The 16,790-nt window shown below is 41.7% G+C and overlaps 1 protein-coding gene across 1 annotated transcript; it reads left to right on the forward strand.

The window, feature by feature from the left end:
- Positions 1–484: 484 nt before the first annotated feature.
- Positions 485–15,760, forward strand: JPT2 (Jupiter microtubule associated homolog 2). The gene is made up of 5 exons (XM_035131159.3): positions 485–588; positions 9,061–9,209; positions 10,400–10,542; positions 11,101–11,158; positions 13,332–15,760. Exons 1-5 carry the CDS (start codon positions 545–547, stop codon positions 13,526–13,528), a joined length of 591 nt encoding a protein of 196 aa, XP_034987050.1. The 5' UTR covers positions 485–544; the 3' UTR covers positions 13,529–15,760.
- Positions 15,761–16,790: the final 1,030 nt, after the last annotated feature.

Here is a 16,790-nt window from a genome sequence, read left to right on the forward strand (position 1 = left end):
CCAACGAAGTTGATGTTGAAGAATTATTGCTTCAACACTGGTGATCTTTGCTTCTTCCAGCACACTGATATTAGTTCGTCTGTCTTCCCAAGTGATGTGTAAAAATTTTCGGAGACAGAGTTGATGGAATCTTTTGAGGAGTTAGAGATGGCGTTAATAAGTGGTCCATGTTTCACAAGCATACAGTAAAGAACAATAGCTTTGTAAACAAGTATTTTGGTTTAATGTCCCAGTCCTCAAACACTCTGCACTTCAATGCACTCCTTCCAACGAGAGCGCAGAAAACTGCGCGCGCTTCAGGCATCTCGCCCCTTCTTCCCGCCCCCAAACCCCATCCTTGTATTGCGCTCATTGGGCACAGATCACCGAGTCGTCGATTGGTTGGCTGGCCATGAGCGGCGACTCCAACGGCCAATCGGCTTTTAAAGACTCCCCGGCGCCCTGCCTGAGGAAATCACAGGCGCGGAGCTGTAGCTCCGCTCGCAGTTGAGGAGCGCGTTGCTTAGCATCCGCTAGGCCGTTGGTCGCCGCCGTTCCCGCCACCATGTTTCAGGGACCCGAGACCGACTCGGCGAAACCCAGCTCGAGGTAAACGTGCTCGTTCATCTGAGGAAGGGCGGCCTTCGCTTCGTGGGGTGGGGTGGGGAGTGGAGGAGACGCCGGGGTCCCTCGCTCCGTTTCCCGCCTTTGTGGCTGAGGGGAGGCTCCTCAGGGGCGGAAGCTGGTGACTTGGCGGGGCCACCTCGCTGCAAACGAAGGGAAAAAGAGAACGCCGTCCCGGTGTTTGTTTCGTTTTTAAGAACATGTTGTGGGTTGTAAAAGCAGACCGCGGAGGACGCTTTCGATTCGAATTAAAGCCGTGCGTGTCTAGTTCGGCCTCGCTGCGCTTTGAGAGTGGGGGTGGGGGTGTGGCAATATGCCGGTTCAGGTAGGAGGCCTTCTGGTGCCGTCGGAAACCGGATCTCTTACCTAGCGCTGAGGCTGCAATCTTTTGCAGGCATACATGGGAGTAACCCTGATGAAATCGCCGGGCTTGCTTCTAAGAGACTTCTGTAAGGGGTGTGGCGGAGGTATGGGGGTGTTTTTTTGTTTTGTTTTAAAGAGAACAAAAGCTTTTATGGTGCCCGCCCTGTTCTCTAGCCTGCTCAAGCAAAATAAAGCCGGGAGGGTAATACTTATATTTCTGGGTGGTTTTTTTTTTTAAAAAAAATAAGTTTCTTGCCTGTCTTTCCCCCCCCCGCCCCCCCCAGCGGAAAAACTTAAAGTGACTGACGAAAATTTTAAATATGGAATCTGAATACACCAAATCAAGGCAACAATGCTGATCCACATTGTTTGGCAGTCATAAGGATTCTAGTGATAATGTATGGTGCTGTTTCTGAACTCCCCCCCTGAAATGCATACTGTATAGGTAGATGCAAACTTAATGCCTTTGCACTCAAAATGCTGCATTAAAGATCCCAAGGCCTGTCTGAGGAAGAAGGTATAGCACAGATGCCTGGAATTAGCTTTGTTGTGGTTGCAACTGGAGTAGTACTGTACCAGTATTTGTGATAAGGTGTCCTGACTTTCTTCTGCTTCCTCTGTCCATGCCCATGTGTAGGTGGAGTGAGTTGGCTTTGATTTTGCCTATTCTTGGAAGCTATAAATGGATTTGTCCTTGTCTGGAACATGTATTGCATATAAATGAAATTGATTCAGGTTACTGGGGAGGAAGAAACCAAATGCACTGAGCTGCATGTCCCCAAACTGTTTTGCTATCAACCTCCTGTTATAGCTAGATTATTCCAACTGATAGTGAAGATTGGAAGAGATTTTATTCTTTTCTTTTAAAATCATTTTATCTTTCAACACAAGAGCATGGAAAGTCATCAAAGAGTAATGGTCAATACAATTCTACATTGGAATAGGTTTTAGATATACAACTATGTAATTATTTTTCTTGTAATTGATAACTGTAAATCTTTACTTCATGTAAGAGTGTGTGTTCTTTTTGAGGTGTAATATCCTTTTTAATAATTTCCTCTTACTACTTCCATTGGATCTCATTTTTACCTGTGTCTAGTATAGTACAGTGGTACCTCGTATTACAGACACTTCAGTTACAAACGCTTCAGGTTACAGACTCCGCTAACCCAGAAATAGGTTTAAGAACTTTACTTCAGGATGAGAGTTTAAGAACTTTACTTCAGGATGAGAACAGAAATCGTGCGGTGGCGGCAGTGGGACGCCCCATTAGCTAAAGTGGCACCTCAGGTTAATAACAGTTTCAGGTTAAGAACAGACCTCCAGAACGAATTAAGTTCTTAACCCGAGGTACCACTGTAATCACTTGGATTGCTTTGAATGCTGAACTCACTTTGTTAATTAACCACCCCATGTGTGTGTGAGAGAGTGATATGCTCATTTGACAATTCATTTATATGTCACATTTATTGTGCAAGAATCCCATAGCTTTTATTAGTAGGTCCCTATAATTTCTGACTGTCCTTGCCTAAGAGACTTGGGAGTTGCTGAAACCTGGCTGCTGATAGGCTTCTATTCAGTTCATGCAAAATGTTTTCCTAGGAGAAGACTGTTTGCCACATAACTAAGTATATGATGCAATTACTAACTCTCTCTACTAGACCACATTGGGTCTTCTCTGAACTTTGTTTGCTGTGTCTGTCCCATGTGCATTGCTTTGTATGCAGAACACTTCTGGTGCCTATAAGCTGGAAGTGTCTTGGGACTCAAACTCTGATTTCTATAATGGCAGTGGAACTATTGTAGCAGAGATTGTTTTACATGCTATGGTAACCTTCCCCAGGAATCTAGTCAAGAGTTGTAGTCTAAAACATTTGGAGTGTGCCAGTTAAGGCAAGGCTGCTGTAGGGTATACATTCAATTAGTGACTCCAGTGTCCAACCCCAAGTACCACCAACTCTATTCATATCAGTTGCTATGCTAGAAGGTACAGAGTTGTGTGTATGGAAGAAGTAGTGCCTTTAGGTACTGTATATGATTTGTTGACATTTAGCTTGTGTGTGTGTGTGTGTGTGTGAGAGAGAGAGAGAGAGAGAGAGAGAGAGAGAGAGATGGGATAGTCTCCTACTTCACAATAACTTAATCTCAAAGTGGTCCTGATTGATTGCTGACTTAGACTTCAATGCAGCTGCTTAATCTCCAAAATAAACATTGAATATTTTAATTGTATATAGATTGGCATTTATAATTGTAAGTACCTATATATTTCTACTATTTCCATGATATGTAACTTCATGGAGGTGGATCAGTCTGTTAAGATTTGAATAACAGACTCATTAGCACTCCTCCTTTTGGATTCCTTTGGGGTTTAATAATTCATGCCACCCACTGTTTCAGAATAGATTTTTGCTGTAGGAGGTGGCTGCTGTGCTAAAGGGCACCAGACCGCACTGTCTGGTAGTATTTTTTTTCAGGGAGGCTCAGTTGTGACACCAGGCTTTGTTTTCCAGAAACCAAAACTCACTTTGAAGTCAACATCTTGCTGCATTCCTCTACCGTCCTTTAGAGAGTTTTGCTTCTTACCAGAGACATAAAATATTAATTCTAAAACTGCCTGTTAATCTCTGCTTCAACCAACCTAGAGTTCTTTACTTTTCTCATGAAGCAATAACCTTGGAGAAAACCTGGATTCTCTATCTCCTCTCCTCCTCCATCCCCATAACTTAGACCAGCATATGTAGAGAGACTTTGATAACAATGGGTTGGGTTACTTAAATCAGATCTTGCCACCTGAACACACACTACGGTAGTTAGAAAGCAGTGTACCATTTGAGTGACATCATTATTTTGGATATCAATGATTAATTTTTTAAAAAATTGCCTAGATGTCCTTTTGCACAAGGTGACTCATCATAACGTAACAATATATTCATACTGAATTGGTGTCAGGAAAATTTTTGAAATTTAGTGGATTTTTTACATTATCAGAATGCTCAAGGAACTTACTCTTGGTGTTTGCAATACTGTGAGGACATCATGGTTATTGAAAGCACAAGGGATTGGGATTGAATTTTCTGACTCAGAGCTCAGCCCTGGAATACATGATGTAAGAGATTTAAGAAGAGCCTGCTGGATCAGGGCAGGGGCCGTCCAGATGCCTGTGGGAAACTCACAAGCAGAATTTGAGCACACAAGAACTCTCCTCTCCTGTGGGTTTCCAGCAACGAGTTTTCAAAAGCATTGCTGCCTCCAAGTGTAGAGGCAGAACATAACCATCATGGCAACTAGCCCTTGTTAGCCCTCACCTCCATGAATTTCTCCAGTCCTTCAAAGCTATCTAGGTTGATGGCCATCACTGCCTCCTGTGGGAGCAATGGACTTAGTTTAACTGTTGTGAATCTTCCAACATTAGATGTCCATGAGAAAATCTTGTCTCTATTCACTTTCTCCATGCCATGCATAATTTTATAAACTTTTATTGTACCGTATTACCTCTTACTATATTTTCTGTGTATGAGACTATATTTTTTCCCTAAACTTTTAAAGTTTAAAATAAGGGGGCATCTTATCCACGGATAATGCATTTTCTTAATTTTGAGTCCCAAAAAATAGGGGGGCATCTTATACATGGGGGCATCGTATACACAGAAAAATACGGTACTTGCCTTTTTCTGTACAAAAAACTTATTAGATCATTTTGGTTGCTCTTTTCTGAACCTTTTTGAGGTGAGGTGACCAGAACTGTGCACAGTATTCTAAATGCAATCACACCATAGATTTGTATGAGGGCATTATGATTTTGGTAGCTTATTTAAAATTCCTTTCCTAATAGTCCCTAGCATAAAATTCTCTTTTTTCACTGCTGCTGTTCACTGAGTTGACATTTTCATTGAACTATCTATTACAACCCCAATATCTCATTCTGGGCCCATCACTGCCAGTTCAGACCACATGTGTAAATAAGATCCCCCCCCAAAAAAACACACACCATGCAACACTTTAATCTAGTTTACCCTGAATTGCATTTGCCATTTTACTGCCCATTCAATCAGTTTGGAAAAGTTCTTTTGGAGCTCTTCATGATCTATCTTTCTTTCATTGGCCCTGAATGATTTAGTATACAGTTGGCCAACTCACTTGTCACTCTAAACTCTAGGTTGTTTATGAACATGTTAAAAAGCACAGGTTGCAATACCAATACTTGGGGGACTCCACTTTCTACATCTTTGCTTCGTCCAATTTAACCAGTTTGTGGTCCACAAGAGGATCCCTCCCCTTATTCCTTGATGGCTAAGCTTCCTGAGGAGACCTTAGTGAGGTACTGGTTCAGGCACTGGACCAATCTGTCCTATTTCTTCTATTGTGAAGACAGAGGCAAATAATTCATTAAACTTCTCCATATCCTCCTTTCACATTCCTTTTACTCCCTTGTCATCCAAGGTTTGAACTGTCTTCCTAGATGGTTTCCTGATACCAATTTATTTAAAGAACTCCTTATTGGTCTCAGAATTTTTTTAAAGCATCTCTTACTTGCACTTTTTTGCTCCTTTTTTCTCTCTTCAGAATTGTGTATGCAGTAGCATTTCCAGCTAAAGAGGAACAGTCTGCCACTACCTTCATAGGATATGGCAAAGTAGAAGAAATTGATTCTATATGCAGTACAATAAGCGCATCAATAGAACTTCTAATGTAAAACATCATTAAAATCGGCAGTCATTAAAGAGCAGCAGAGTTCTACTGTATATTAAAAGTCTGTTTAAAACGAAAGTATTTCAGCCTAGGAGATAGTATGAGATCTTCTCTCCCCATAGACTATTGGATGGAACAGCAATCTCCCAGCATCACCTTCTGGGACTGATCTTCCAACAATGTAAGGAGCCACTGTAAAACAATATGCCAGTCTTCCCAGCTTCCTCAACAAGATAGTGTTTCATCACCAAGGTGACTAAGACACTTTCTGTTCCAAGGAGAAACCTTGTACAGAGTGATATTTCCTACTACGAGTTATCTCTTGCTTGGACTACTGCAATGCGCTCTATGTGGGGCTACCTTTGAAGGTGACCCGGAAACTACAATTAATCCAAAATGCGGCAGCTAGGCTGGTGACTGGGAGCAGCCGCCGAGACCACATAACACTGGTCTTGAAAGACCTGCATTGGCTCCCAGTACGTTTCCAAGGAACAATTCAAAGTGTTGGTGCTGACCTTTAAAGCCCTATACGGCCTCAGTCCAGTATACCTGAAGGAGCGCCTCCACCTCCATCGCTCTGCCCGGACACTGAGGTCCAGTGCCGAGGGCCTTCTGGCGGTTCCCTCGCTATGAGAAGCCAAGTTACAGGGAACCAGGCAGAGGGCCTTCTCGGTAGTGGCACCCGCCCTGTGGAACGCCCTCCCACCAGATGTCAAAAAGAAAAATAATTACCAGATGTTTAGAGGACATCTGAAGGCAGCCCTGTTTAGGGAAGCTTTTAAACTTTAAGAAATCAGTGTATTTTAATATTTCTGTTGGAAGCCGCCCAGAGTGGCTGGGGAAACCCAACCAGATGGGCGGGGTATAAATATATTATTGTTGTTGTTGTTGTTGTTACTGGTTACTGGTTACCTGGATCCAAACCTTACTACTTCAGGAGGGAATTCATCACAGCCTCTTTCCAGGACTGTAGGAACCATCCCCTTTCCTCAAGCAGTTTGGGATTTGTGTGTCAACTGGTGTCAAACAGCCTATATTGCTGAAAGGACTTGTGGTGCTCATCGTATGATGCTTTCTGAATTTGTTTCTGCTTATTGACAATATTCATGCAGAATTTGCAATGAAAACTCCCTCTGTTGTGTATACAATGTGTATCTTCAGTCAGGCACACTCATGTTACTGTTGCAATGCTTGGAACTGTGGTGTTGGAACAGTGCCTAAATGTGTAGTTCAGTGATCTCAGATAATCAGACAACCTTTTGTGGTCCAAAATGCAATCTTGCCAGTATTTATTTTCATTTATTTTGTTTTTGCATTCATATGCAACATTTCCTCCAGGGAGGTTAGGGAGGTGTATTTGGCTCTCCCACTCCCTACTTTATTCTTTCAACAAGCATGTGAGGCTGAGAGATGGTGATTGGCCCAAGGACCCCTTGTGAACGCAAATCATAGTGAGGATTTGAACCCTGAATGATTTCCTAGTCCAACACACTAAACCAGCCTTCACCAACATGGCCATTTGGTAGCTGGAGCTAATGGGGATTGTTGAAACCATAGCTAATTTATTAGCATGATACTGCCAAGCACTGCATTGTCAGTTGAGAAAGTTTGAATTTAAATTGCATGAGTGATTCTGTTATCTCCTTTTGATGAAGAGAGAGGTGATGACCACTGCAGACTTCTTTGCATTGTGGCATGTTGACAGAAAGCAGCAGTAACTTAGAAGCAGAATGATATTCTTACATAGTTTTTTCCTCCCCACCCCCACCCAACTCTTTATTCAGGCACTCCGATTGCACAGGAAATTCTCTTCCATGACTTTTGGAGAGCAAAGGTTTTATGGTCTGGAATGCCGTATAGCTGTGTCTTAAATCTGAACATATCCATGTCTCCTTCCTGGCAAATGATACAAGAAACATCTTTTCTCCCACCCTTGAATTAGTCTATCAACTTCCATTGTATTGTGAAATTGCTTCAAGGGTGCAAATGTTTGCATAGATATTGACTATTTGTATGGAACCAGCTTGATATTAAGTCAGCAATATAGGGTCAAAACTTGTAGTTTTGTTGTGCATGTATTGTACTGAGTGTCTGTCCTAGTTACCTCTTAACTGGTCATTTGCAATGCATTCTTTAATGACATTTTCATTCCATTCCCTGCAAACCTTGGCCTTGCTCTGGAATGTTTCTTTCCACAGAAAGCTGAATAACAGATTCCAAGATTGCAACAGTCTTAACAATATGTGTGTATGCTGCTGTGCTAGTCATGTACCACTGCCAGGCAATATAAGTACTGCTGTTGGACTGGTGTAAAGATTGTCTATTTCTTGAGGTGCCCTTATTTTGGCTGGTGAGATCTGGGGTTTATTTATTTTTTTGTCTCTGTGTCACATTCATATTTTGAACTCCATATCTCTTAGCAACTTTTGAGAAATCTAAGTCAATACAAAACCCTAATCTGTTATAACTTTTCCTTTTCCCAAATGCAGCAGTCAAATATCTCATATTTTGATTTAAAATGCTTGTGGATGGAGATGATAATCCAGTAAACTAATAAGAAAAATACACTTCATATACATCTTGGCATACTGCTGTGAAGTAGATTTCAAGATGGAAAGACTTTTAATAAGCCTATAAAAGGGTGTGGACTAGTTTGTAAGAAGTAAATGCATTCACTCTTGTTCAGTTTGAATTTGGGTGTGGTAATAACCTCACCCAACAATGGGAAAATATCCATCAAGAAGCATCAAACCAAACTGCTTATTGGTGCCTGATATGTTTTGCACAGACCTAGTTTGGGGATTTTTTATTGTCGAGAAGTATGTAGAGTTATGAATTATTTGCCCTATTTAAACTTATCCTGACCATCATATTCTTTATGCATTTAAGCTAGGGGTAGGCAACCTAAGGCCCATGGGCCACAAGCGGGGTCGTTTAACCGGCCCACGAGCTGCCCCCAAACCAAGCTACCCGCTCAGTGAATCCCGGCGCACTGCGCTAAACCAGCGCAGCACAATGTGGGCTCACGCTTCCGTGGCACCAGAAATCGTGTCAGCGCAGACACAGGCACCGGATATCGTGTATGCTCAGACACCAGAAATCACGCATGTGCTCACAATCCAGCCCACAGAGGGATCTCTGCTGGAGTAAACCAGCCCAGGCGAAGTAAACCTTACAGACCTCTGATTTAACCAAAGCTTAACTTTACAGAGACGGCATTAATAGGATGTGTAGGCTTACGGTATGCAATATTTGAACCATTAAGGTTTCTGCTTCCTACTAACGGAGTTATTTCCTTCCCCTCTCTCATAACCTTTGGATAAATCTCTCCATTGACTTGTCTGGTTGCACACTGCCTGTTTTCACTTATATAGGGGCTGACTATCATTTATTTTCTGTAAACAGGGTCCTGCAACCTCCTGGAGGAAGCTCCAGCAATCTCTTTGGAAGCCCAGAAGAAGTCAACTCCCCTTTCAGGCCGCACAGAATGACATCTAACATATTTGGAGGAGCTGAAGAAACTCAGAATGTTTCAAAGAGAACAAACCCTCCAGGTGAGAGTCATCTTCCTGAGGAACTTTATGTAAGGGAGTGGCAGGTTTGGCTTTGCCTGTGAATACATAACCTATAACTTGTCTTTCTCTATTCTAGCAGAGTTTTACCATATTGTATCGCCATTGAAAGCCTCTGTATGTTTCTGTCTATATCCTTGTTAATCAAAGAGGTGCTTAGGTTGTGTTCAGCCAATATCTTGCATGCAAGAGATGAATTGCAGTGCTTTGCTAATGGATGTAATTCAGCCTGACAAACAGATGTTTATCAGTTTGCACAATCTTGCAGTATAGATTGCATCTTACAAATGTAGATTGCAAGTGTGTGCTTTGGCAGAGGGGGGACCAAACCAGTAATTCAACCCTGGAAAGGCTGCATAATAAAACTTGATGAAAATGATCATTTAAATATGGTGGCAACAGATTGCAATGCATACCACCCTCACCCAAATACCACTGTTGTGCCGAGGATGTGGTAAGATAAGGTGTTTGATCTCATACCACCTAGGCTGGCTGATATTAAAAGCACAGGTTTCTAATTGATATTGGACTTCTAAACATTGATGTGTGTGGGATGTAGGACTCAAGCTTTCTGTTTATGGTAGTAACATATAATCTTTCAGCTGTGTTTAGACAGTGCTGCATTAAATGGTGGCTTAGGCAGAAGCAGTTCTTGGCACTCTCCCAGTGAACAAAGAGGTTACTTTTTAATAAATTGTATAAAGCAATTTGAACAATGGGCTTCAGTTTTAGAGCATGAAGGTGAGTCAAACCATTTCTAGAAACATGTCCATGCATGTTCATTTCCATACTGCTGACATCTGCATCCACTCGCAAACATTGTTGCAGCATATAGCTGTTCTTATTGCAGTATTGTGTGACATTGGGAATCAAGTGGAATGAACGTTCCTGGAATGGTCCGATGCATAACAAATGCTACAGTCAGTGCTAGCTGGGCAGCTTGTCTAGCAGTGGAACCGTTTACACATTAGACATCTTCAAAATAGTTTTGGTTGATTCCCAGCCTATTAGGTCAAAAGTCAGTGCACATTGCTCAGGGAAACTAAATCTGAATCCATCGAAAATACAAACAATGCTGATAATGGACTGACTCCTGGAGCTTATCATGAGCTACCTGGAAGAATCTGAAGGAGAAGTTCTTAGTAACTTCCATTAGTACTGCTGTCTTGCAGGTGGGAAGGACAGTGGAATATTTGAGGACCATAAACCTAATCCTTCTCGTCATCTTACAAATCCACCTGGTGGAAAAACAAGCAATATTTTTGGGTCTCCACAGCCTGTCGACATTGTCAAAGCTCACCCAAACAAACCCAAGGTAACTGTATTGTAGATTTTGCCCATTTCCTTTCCCCCCTTTTTAATAAAGCCACAGGAGAACTCAGATCAGGTCATAGGAAGAATGATCTGTGTAAATGAAGCAGCAATGCATTCATTTGTATCATTGAGGTTGCTGAATCTGGGGGGCCCTGGGTATGGAATTGAGAAGCTTTTGATTCATTGCATTCATTCCTGATCATGCTGACCCAGCCTTCTGTCCACTGCAAAGTGTTGAATTAGATTGCACATCTATTTAGAAGAAATGTTGGTCACTGTGAGATCAGGATGCTGGACTAGATGGGCCAGTGGCCTGCTGCAGCAGTCTCTTGAGTTCTTACAATAAGCAGAATCCCTTCTGCCTCATGTGTAGAAGACATCCCTGCAGAAATGCAAGCTACGTGGTAGAAGTTCTGCCCTTAAAAAAAGAGAATGGTAGCAGAAATTGCTTGTCTTTCTTGTGTGAAGGAAGCCTGAGCAAACCTAGAGTTGCTTTTTTTAAAGGGACAATACATTACCAAAGAACTTGGTTTTTTAAAAGCGTTTTCCCCCCTTACAGGATCATGTTGTTATCCTGAATGACAGAGGGGATGTGCCACAAGAACTAAAACCAAAAGGTAAGTGGAACAGGTTTTCTGGGAAGCAGAGGATTTCTTAAGGGTGGACTGTCTTTTAAAACCAGTATGAAATCAGAACAGAATGAAAAGCTAGGAGCAGAATGAAAAACATTTTCATACATATAAAAGTCAGGTGTAACACATCCAATCCACTGAAAGACGCCAAAAATATCTAAAACTCTCCAGACTAAGGGACAAAAGCCAGGGTATAAAGAAACATTCTTATCTGGTGCCTGAAAGTAAATAGTGATAGTGTCAGGCTGTAGGTCACTTTGGGACACTCCTCTGTGTGTCAAAAGTAATAAATAATAATAATAGTGTGTGCAAGCAAGACTTCTGTGGCTGATCCTGAGGCCCCAGGAGGTTCATAATTGTAGGCATTCTGTCAACTGCAGATGCCTAATACAGCTTGTGGGTGGCTATAGGTAGATAGAATCTAGACCAGGCATCCCCAAACTTTGGCCCTCCAGATGTTTCAGACTACAATTCCCATCACCCCTGACCACTGGTCCTGTTAGCTAGGGATCATGGGAGTTGTAGGCCAAAACATCTGGAGGGCTGCAGTTTGGGGGTGCCTGATCTAGACAAACATTGAGGACAACCTATCTCTTCAGTATACATGGGATGAACAAAATTCCTGGGAGGCTTGTTAAAATGAGATTTATCACAAACCACAGAAAACACCTTTAGGTTGAAGAGGATTTTTTTTTTATTTTCCAAAGAAACCAGTCGTTGGTATGTTAACTTTCTAATGGAAAAATGACTTGGTCAGTTTCTGGCTCTGTCAGCAGCTCCTTAGATGCTAGTTACCCACAGTTACAGCATTCAGTGCCATAAGTAGAAAAGCAAGCTCCTCTTTGGAATGAACTAAGAGTCCTTTAAATGCTTCAGCAAAATAGTCAAAGATTATTCAGAAATCTTCAGCTTTACAACAGATGCCAGAGCTAGAAGAAGAAGTTGGATTTGATATCCCACTTTATCACTACCCTAAGGGGTCTCAAAGCGTCTAACAATCTCCTTTCCCTTCCTCCCCCACAACAAACACTCTGTGGGGTAAGTGAGGCTGAGAGACTTTAAAGAAGTGTGACTAGCTAGCCCAAGGTCACCCAGCAGTTGTGTGTGGAGCGGGGAATCGAACCCGGTTCACCAGATTACGAGCCCACTGCTCATAACCACTTTACTACACTGGCTCTCAGAAGCTAAGCCTGATACAAATAATATGTATCTGATCTGAGCTTCTATCTACCAGTGTGTATTACCGTCTCCTAAGCTAGATGTCTGAGATTATTTCTACTTAATTGCTAATTATTATACAGTCGGTAGCACTAACCTTACTTTCTCCTGGATATGGCTTACCACTAAGAAGTAGATGAGCATAGTTCTTTATGAGCTGCACAGGGCTCGGGGACCACTCTGTAGGTGACAGATTGTTCACCTGTTGTTGCTATAGGCCAGGCATCCCCCAAACTGCGGTCCTCCAGATGTTTTTGGCCTACAACTCCCATGATCCCTAGCTAACAGGACCAGTGGTCAAGGATGATGGGAATTGTAGTCCAAAACATCTGGAGGGCCGAAGTTTGGGGATGCCTGCTATAGGCTTTCCAGGATGGATGAGTCAAGGGCAGTATCCAATTTTTATTTGAACTGGTTTTTTCCCCTGGGGTTTTTTGTTTGTTTGTTATATTCAATGTTTTACACAGCTATTATTATTCCAGATCAATAAACCTAAATGAAAAGACTTGTGGAGTAAGCCACAAGTATTTAGTGTGTGTCTATCTGCAGTTGTGACTGTATCTGTTCCTTAAATGCCTGGGAATGGTCTTCACACACTTTCATAATACTTATAGTGGCCTTCTTGGTGGGCCGATTTAATACATTTTTAAAGGTGTGTGTGTGTGTACGTGTACACGCGCATGTGTTCAGTACTGGGTGCCCTTCCATGCTCCTTGTAAAGCTTTTTAAGCAGAGTATTATTGGGGAGCAGCATTTCACAATGCTTCCGCAGCACACATGAAATAACTCTTACCTTGTTAACATGGAAATGGAGTGCTAATTGGGGGCTGAATGAAGTGCAGCTGGGTAAAATACATGTAATGCAAGATATAATTGTCATAAGACTGGGTGAATATTCTGGCATGGCCACCTAACAACATATCTTAATTTACAATTACAGAAGACCAAAGACCACAGGTGGAGGATACTAGTGAAAAGAGAGATACTAGTGAAAAGGGAGAGCCACAGAAGAAGGAGAGCGCCAAAGAGCCTGGAACCAAAATGGATGATCATGAGCCCAGGCTGGGGCCACGGCCACGGTCACACAACAAAGTCCTCAACCCTCCTGGGGGCAAATCCAGCATTGCCTTCTATTAAGGAAAGTGTTCTCTTCCCTTCCCCCTCCCCACAATAGAGTCAGCACAGAAACAGTTTTCAAGGTTTGAACCAGAAGTCTAGCCTCCTGGTGCTTGAAGAAAGAGCCACTTAGTGGTTTGGCATATTCAGTATGTGGCAGAAGTTAGCTTGAGTTTCTCTGGCTTTTAAAGTTGCAGAACAGACTTCTGAGAGTACCCTGAGCTCATGCACTTCGGAGGCTTGATGCACAGATTAGGTAATATAGCCCTGAGGGGATTTTATTTGTACTAGAGGAGGAGGAAGGCTGGTCTAAACTCTGACGAAAGATCTTCCTGAACTGTGGACTAGAGCTGCCCTTTGTCATCTTGTAAGAGGGAGAACCTTACTAAGCAAGCAGATCCTCTTCTGGAGAGTAACTGTAGTCAAAATGTACCGTGCAAGAATTCATTTTTTGAACTCTTGAAAGTCTTCAACCTTTTGGCTAGTTAAGGAAGGTGCATGTTGAATGACAAGATATTTGCAGTTCTGGATGGGATGGAATGATCTGAAAATTCAGCCAAACCACTCTTGTCTATAATCAGACCTTGAATCTTGTCCAATGAGATGGTTACAAATGTAGTGTTCTACCCCATAATTAGCCTCCAACAGAAGCTGTTTGTACTCAAGGTTCTTTCTGCCCTATAAGTGTCTAGTCTTATCTAATTCTGTGCCGACTCTGTTAGACTATCTGCCTTCCCTCCTTATTGACCACTTCATCCTATAATTTGGATAGTTTCCAACTCCTCTTCCCCAGAGACAGCACCTTTAACTATGCTGAATAAGGCTGCTGTGCTGCCCACCCTATTCTTCTAGCTCTCCCGACCTTGACCACCAACAGTACTTCAGAATTAAAAGTCCTGATTGTAGCAGGCAGAGGAGAACCTGGAGAAAGGCTGCAGCCCTGGTTATTGCAGTTAAAAGTATAGATAACATATTGGTGACCCCATCTGGAAGCACGGACTATCCCACCTGGTTACTTCTTTGCATTGTAGCTGCCTTGAGACTTCTGTTTGTCTCTTTCACTCACTCCATCCAATTGGGGATGGTTCCCGGATTTTTGCAATACAATACTCCTGGTGCACAGACTTCATATTTTTTTGCAATAACTTTATTGTTTTCTGGAATTTCATTATGTGGGTTTAGGGGGTGGGAGGGGCTCTTAAACTTCATGTATTTATCATGATGGATTCCTGACCAGCTGTACTTTAAGACTTGTTCTTTTTTAAAAAGATCAATTACAGTGGCATGCCTTTAGAACTCCCATTATATATAGAAGTTCATCAGGCTTGCCAAAGAACTAGTGGCCTTTCTTGCAAAATGGCTCTAGGTACCAGCAGAAAACATTTTGCAAATTAATTCTGAGAAACAAGCTCTGTGCCAGATATTAAAAGTAGCTTGGAGTTCTGTCCAAGTTAAGTTATTGTTTTGACTAAAAAGTCACCACAACTGGGGAAGAATAATTCTCCATTGCCATTCTTCAAAAACATATGTAGCACCTCAAAAGAAAAAGGGGGAAACCCCACAGTAGAACAGGGAATAAGAAGAGTTTGGTGTGGGGTGGATGTTGAGCTTTGTGGTGGATTTGTTCTAAAAAGGTGCAACATGGGAAGAGTTGGTTCAAACTTGCTTCTCTGGCACTATTTGCATTGTGTTGTGGACTTCCTCTTGTCGAAAGCATCAAGCTTTACCTGGGGCTGAAGTATTAAAAGGTGCATTTTCACCAGTGCCTCTGTTTTGGATAGCAGTTTTCCAGAAAAGCCTTAAATTATTACTGATTTAATTATACCTGTGCCATTATTTTTCTCAAGGGGTGCCTGGGGAGTACACTATGTATCCATAAAGGATGGTTTTATTATTAAAAAAGGTGGGGTTAATGAAAATTCAGAATGTGTTGAATCATGTACTGCTCAATAAACAGCTGCATTTTGTCACTTCATTATCGTGTGCCAAGGCTGAGAGTCCAAATAGTGTTCTTGTGTGTCTTAAATCACCTTTTGTGTTTAAATCATACTGAGACATGCGGACTACCAATTGTTCCATTAAAATAACTCTGGTGGACATATTTATATATTGCCATTCATCTGTACTGTACTGGGTAACTTTAAGCAAAAAGTAAATACAATTCCCTGTCCTGACAAGTTTGTAATGAAATTATGGATGAATGCATCAATTTCTTGGTAGAGAATAAAATTCAAATATTGTTTGAAATAGAAAGTATCTTAATTCAGAATCAAGAGATTCAGGTGTCTGTCTGTACAATCAACACTTGTAAGGAGGGCCTTTTCTAGTTGGAAGTTGCCACACCTGTGGTTCATAGCCCAAACTCATGCTTCCATTCTTCTAAATGACATTTCTCTGTTCCTTCAAAACCATCCTCTCAAAAATTCCAGCTCTTCTGTGAAGCATGTTTGGCACAACCTTCTCAATTCCTACTGTGCCCTAGCCCAAATACTTGCAACTGAATGAACTGCATATCATTTGTTTACCTCATCCCCATCCTTTTTCAGTTTCCACTTTGTCAACTTTATGATTGTAACCGTCTTCTAAGACCTGTCCTTTTGTACTCAGTGAAGCACCATCCAATTTGGCTATGCAAGTTATTAGAAGAGTTCCCCATGCTTTGCTGTGTAAATTCACTGATGCCAGTACTATTGCAAGAAAAAGTAAACAGAATACGCAGAACTTTATTTTGTGTGTTATTGGCCAGTGAAGTGGTATTGTCATTAGCTATGCTACAGTGACTTGAAACCCTTTACTGACTTGTTCTCACCTTAACCTTAACCCCTACCTTAACCCCTTTAGTGTTTTGTTGGAAGCCACCCAGAGTGGCTGGGGGAACCCGGCCAGATGGGTGGGGTATAAATAATAAATTATTATTATTATTATTATTATTATTACCTCAACATCTTTGGAGCAGGTTACAAATAGTCCATTTTCAAAATATATACAGTATGCAAGGAGGGGATTTTTTTCTACCTCCTTCACTTTTTAATATTGCTAACAGAATGTTTCTTTTGCAGTAAAATACCTTAAGGCTGACTCGGTCTTCAATCACTATGAAAGAAGCGTTAACTTTATTGGATTCATTTCTGTACCATCTGTTCTGTCCTCACATTAGCTGAAGATAGTAGCTGCCTTTCAATACAGTTCTCTGGTTGCCTGCAGATGGTTCTTAATTTGACCTCTCAGCAACATTAAGCAATACTCTTTTCTCCAGTACTTGAAAATGAGCAGTGTTGTCATT

The sequence above is a fragment of the Zootoca vivipara genome, chromosome 13, assembly GCF_965207765.1.
Source record: "Zootoca vivipara chromosome 13, rZooViv2.hap1.1, whole genome shotgun sequence".
Classification (NCBI taxonomy): domain Eukaryota; kingdom Metazoa; phylum Chordata; class Lepidosauria; order Squamata; family Lacertidae; genus Zootoca; species Zootoca vivipara.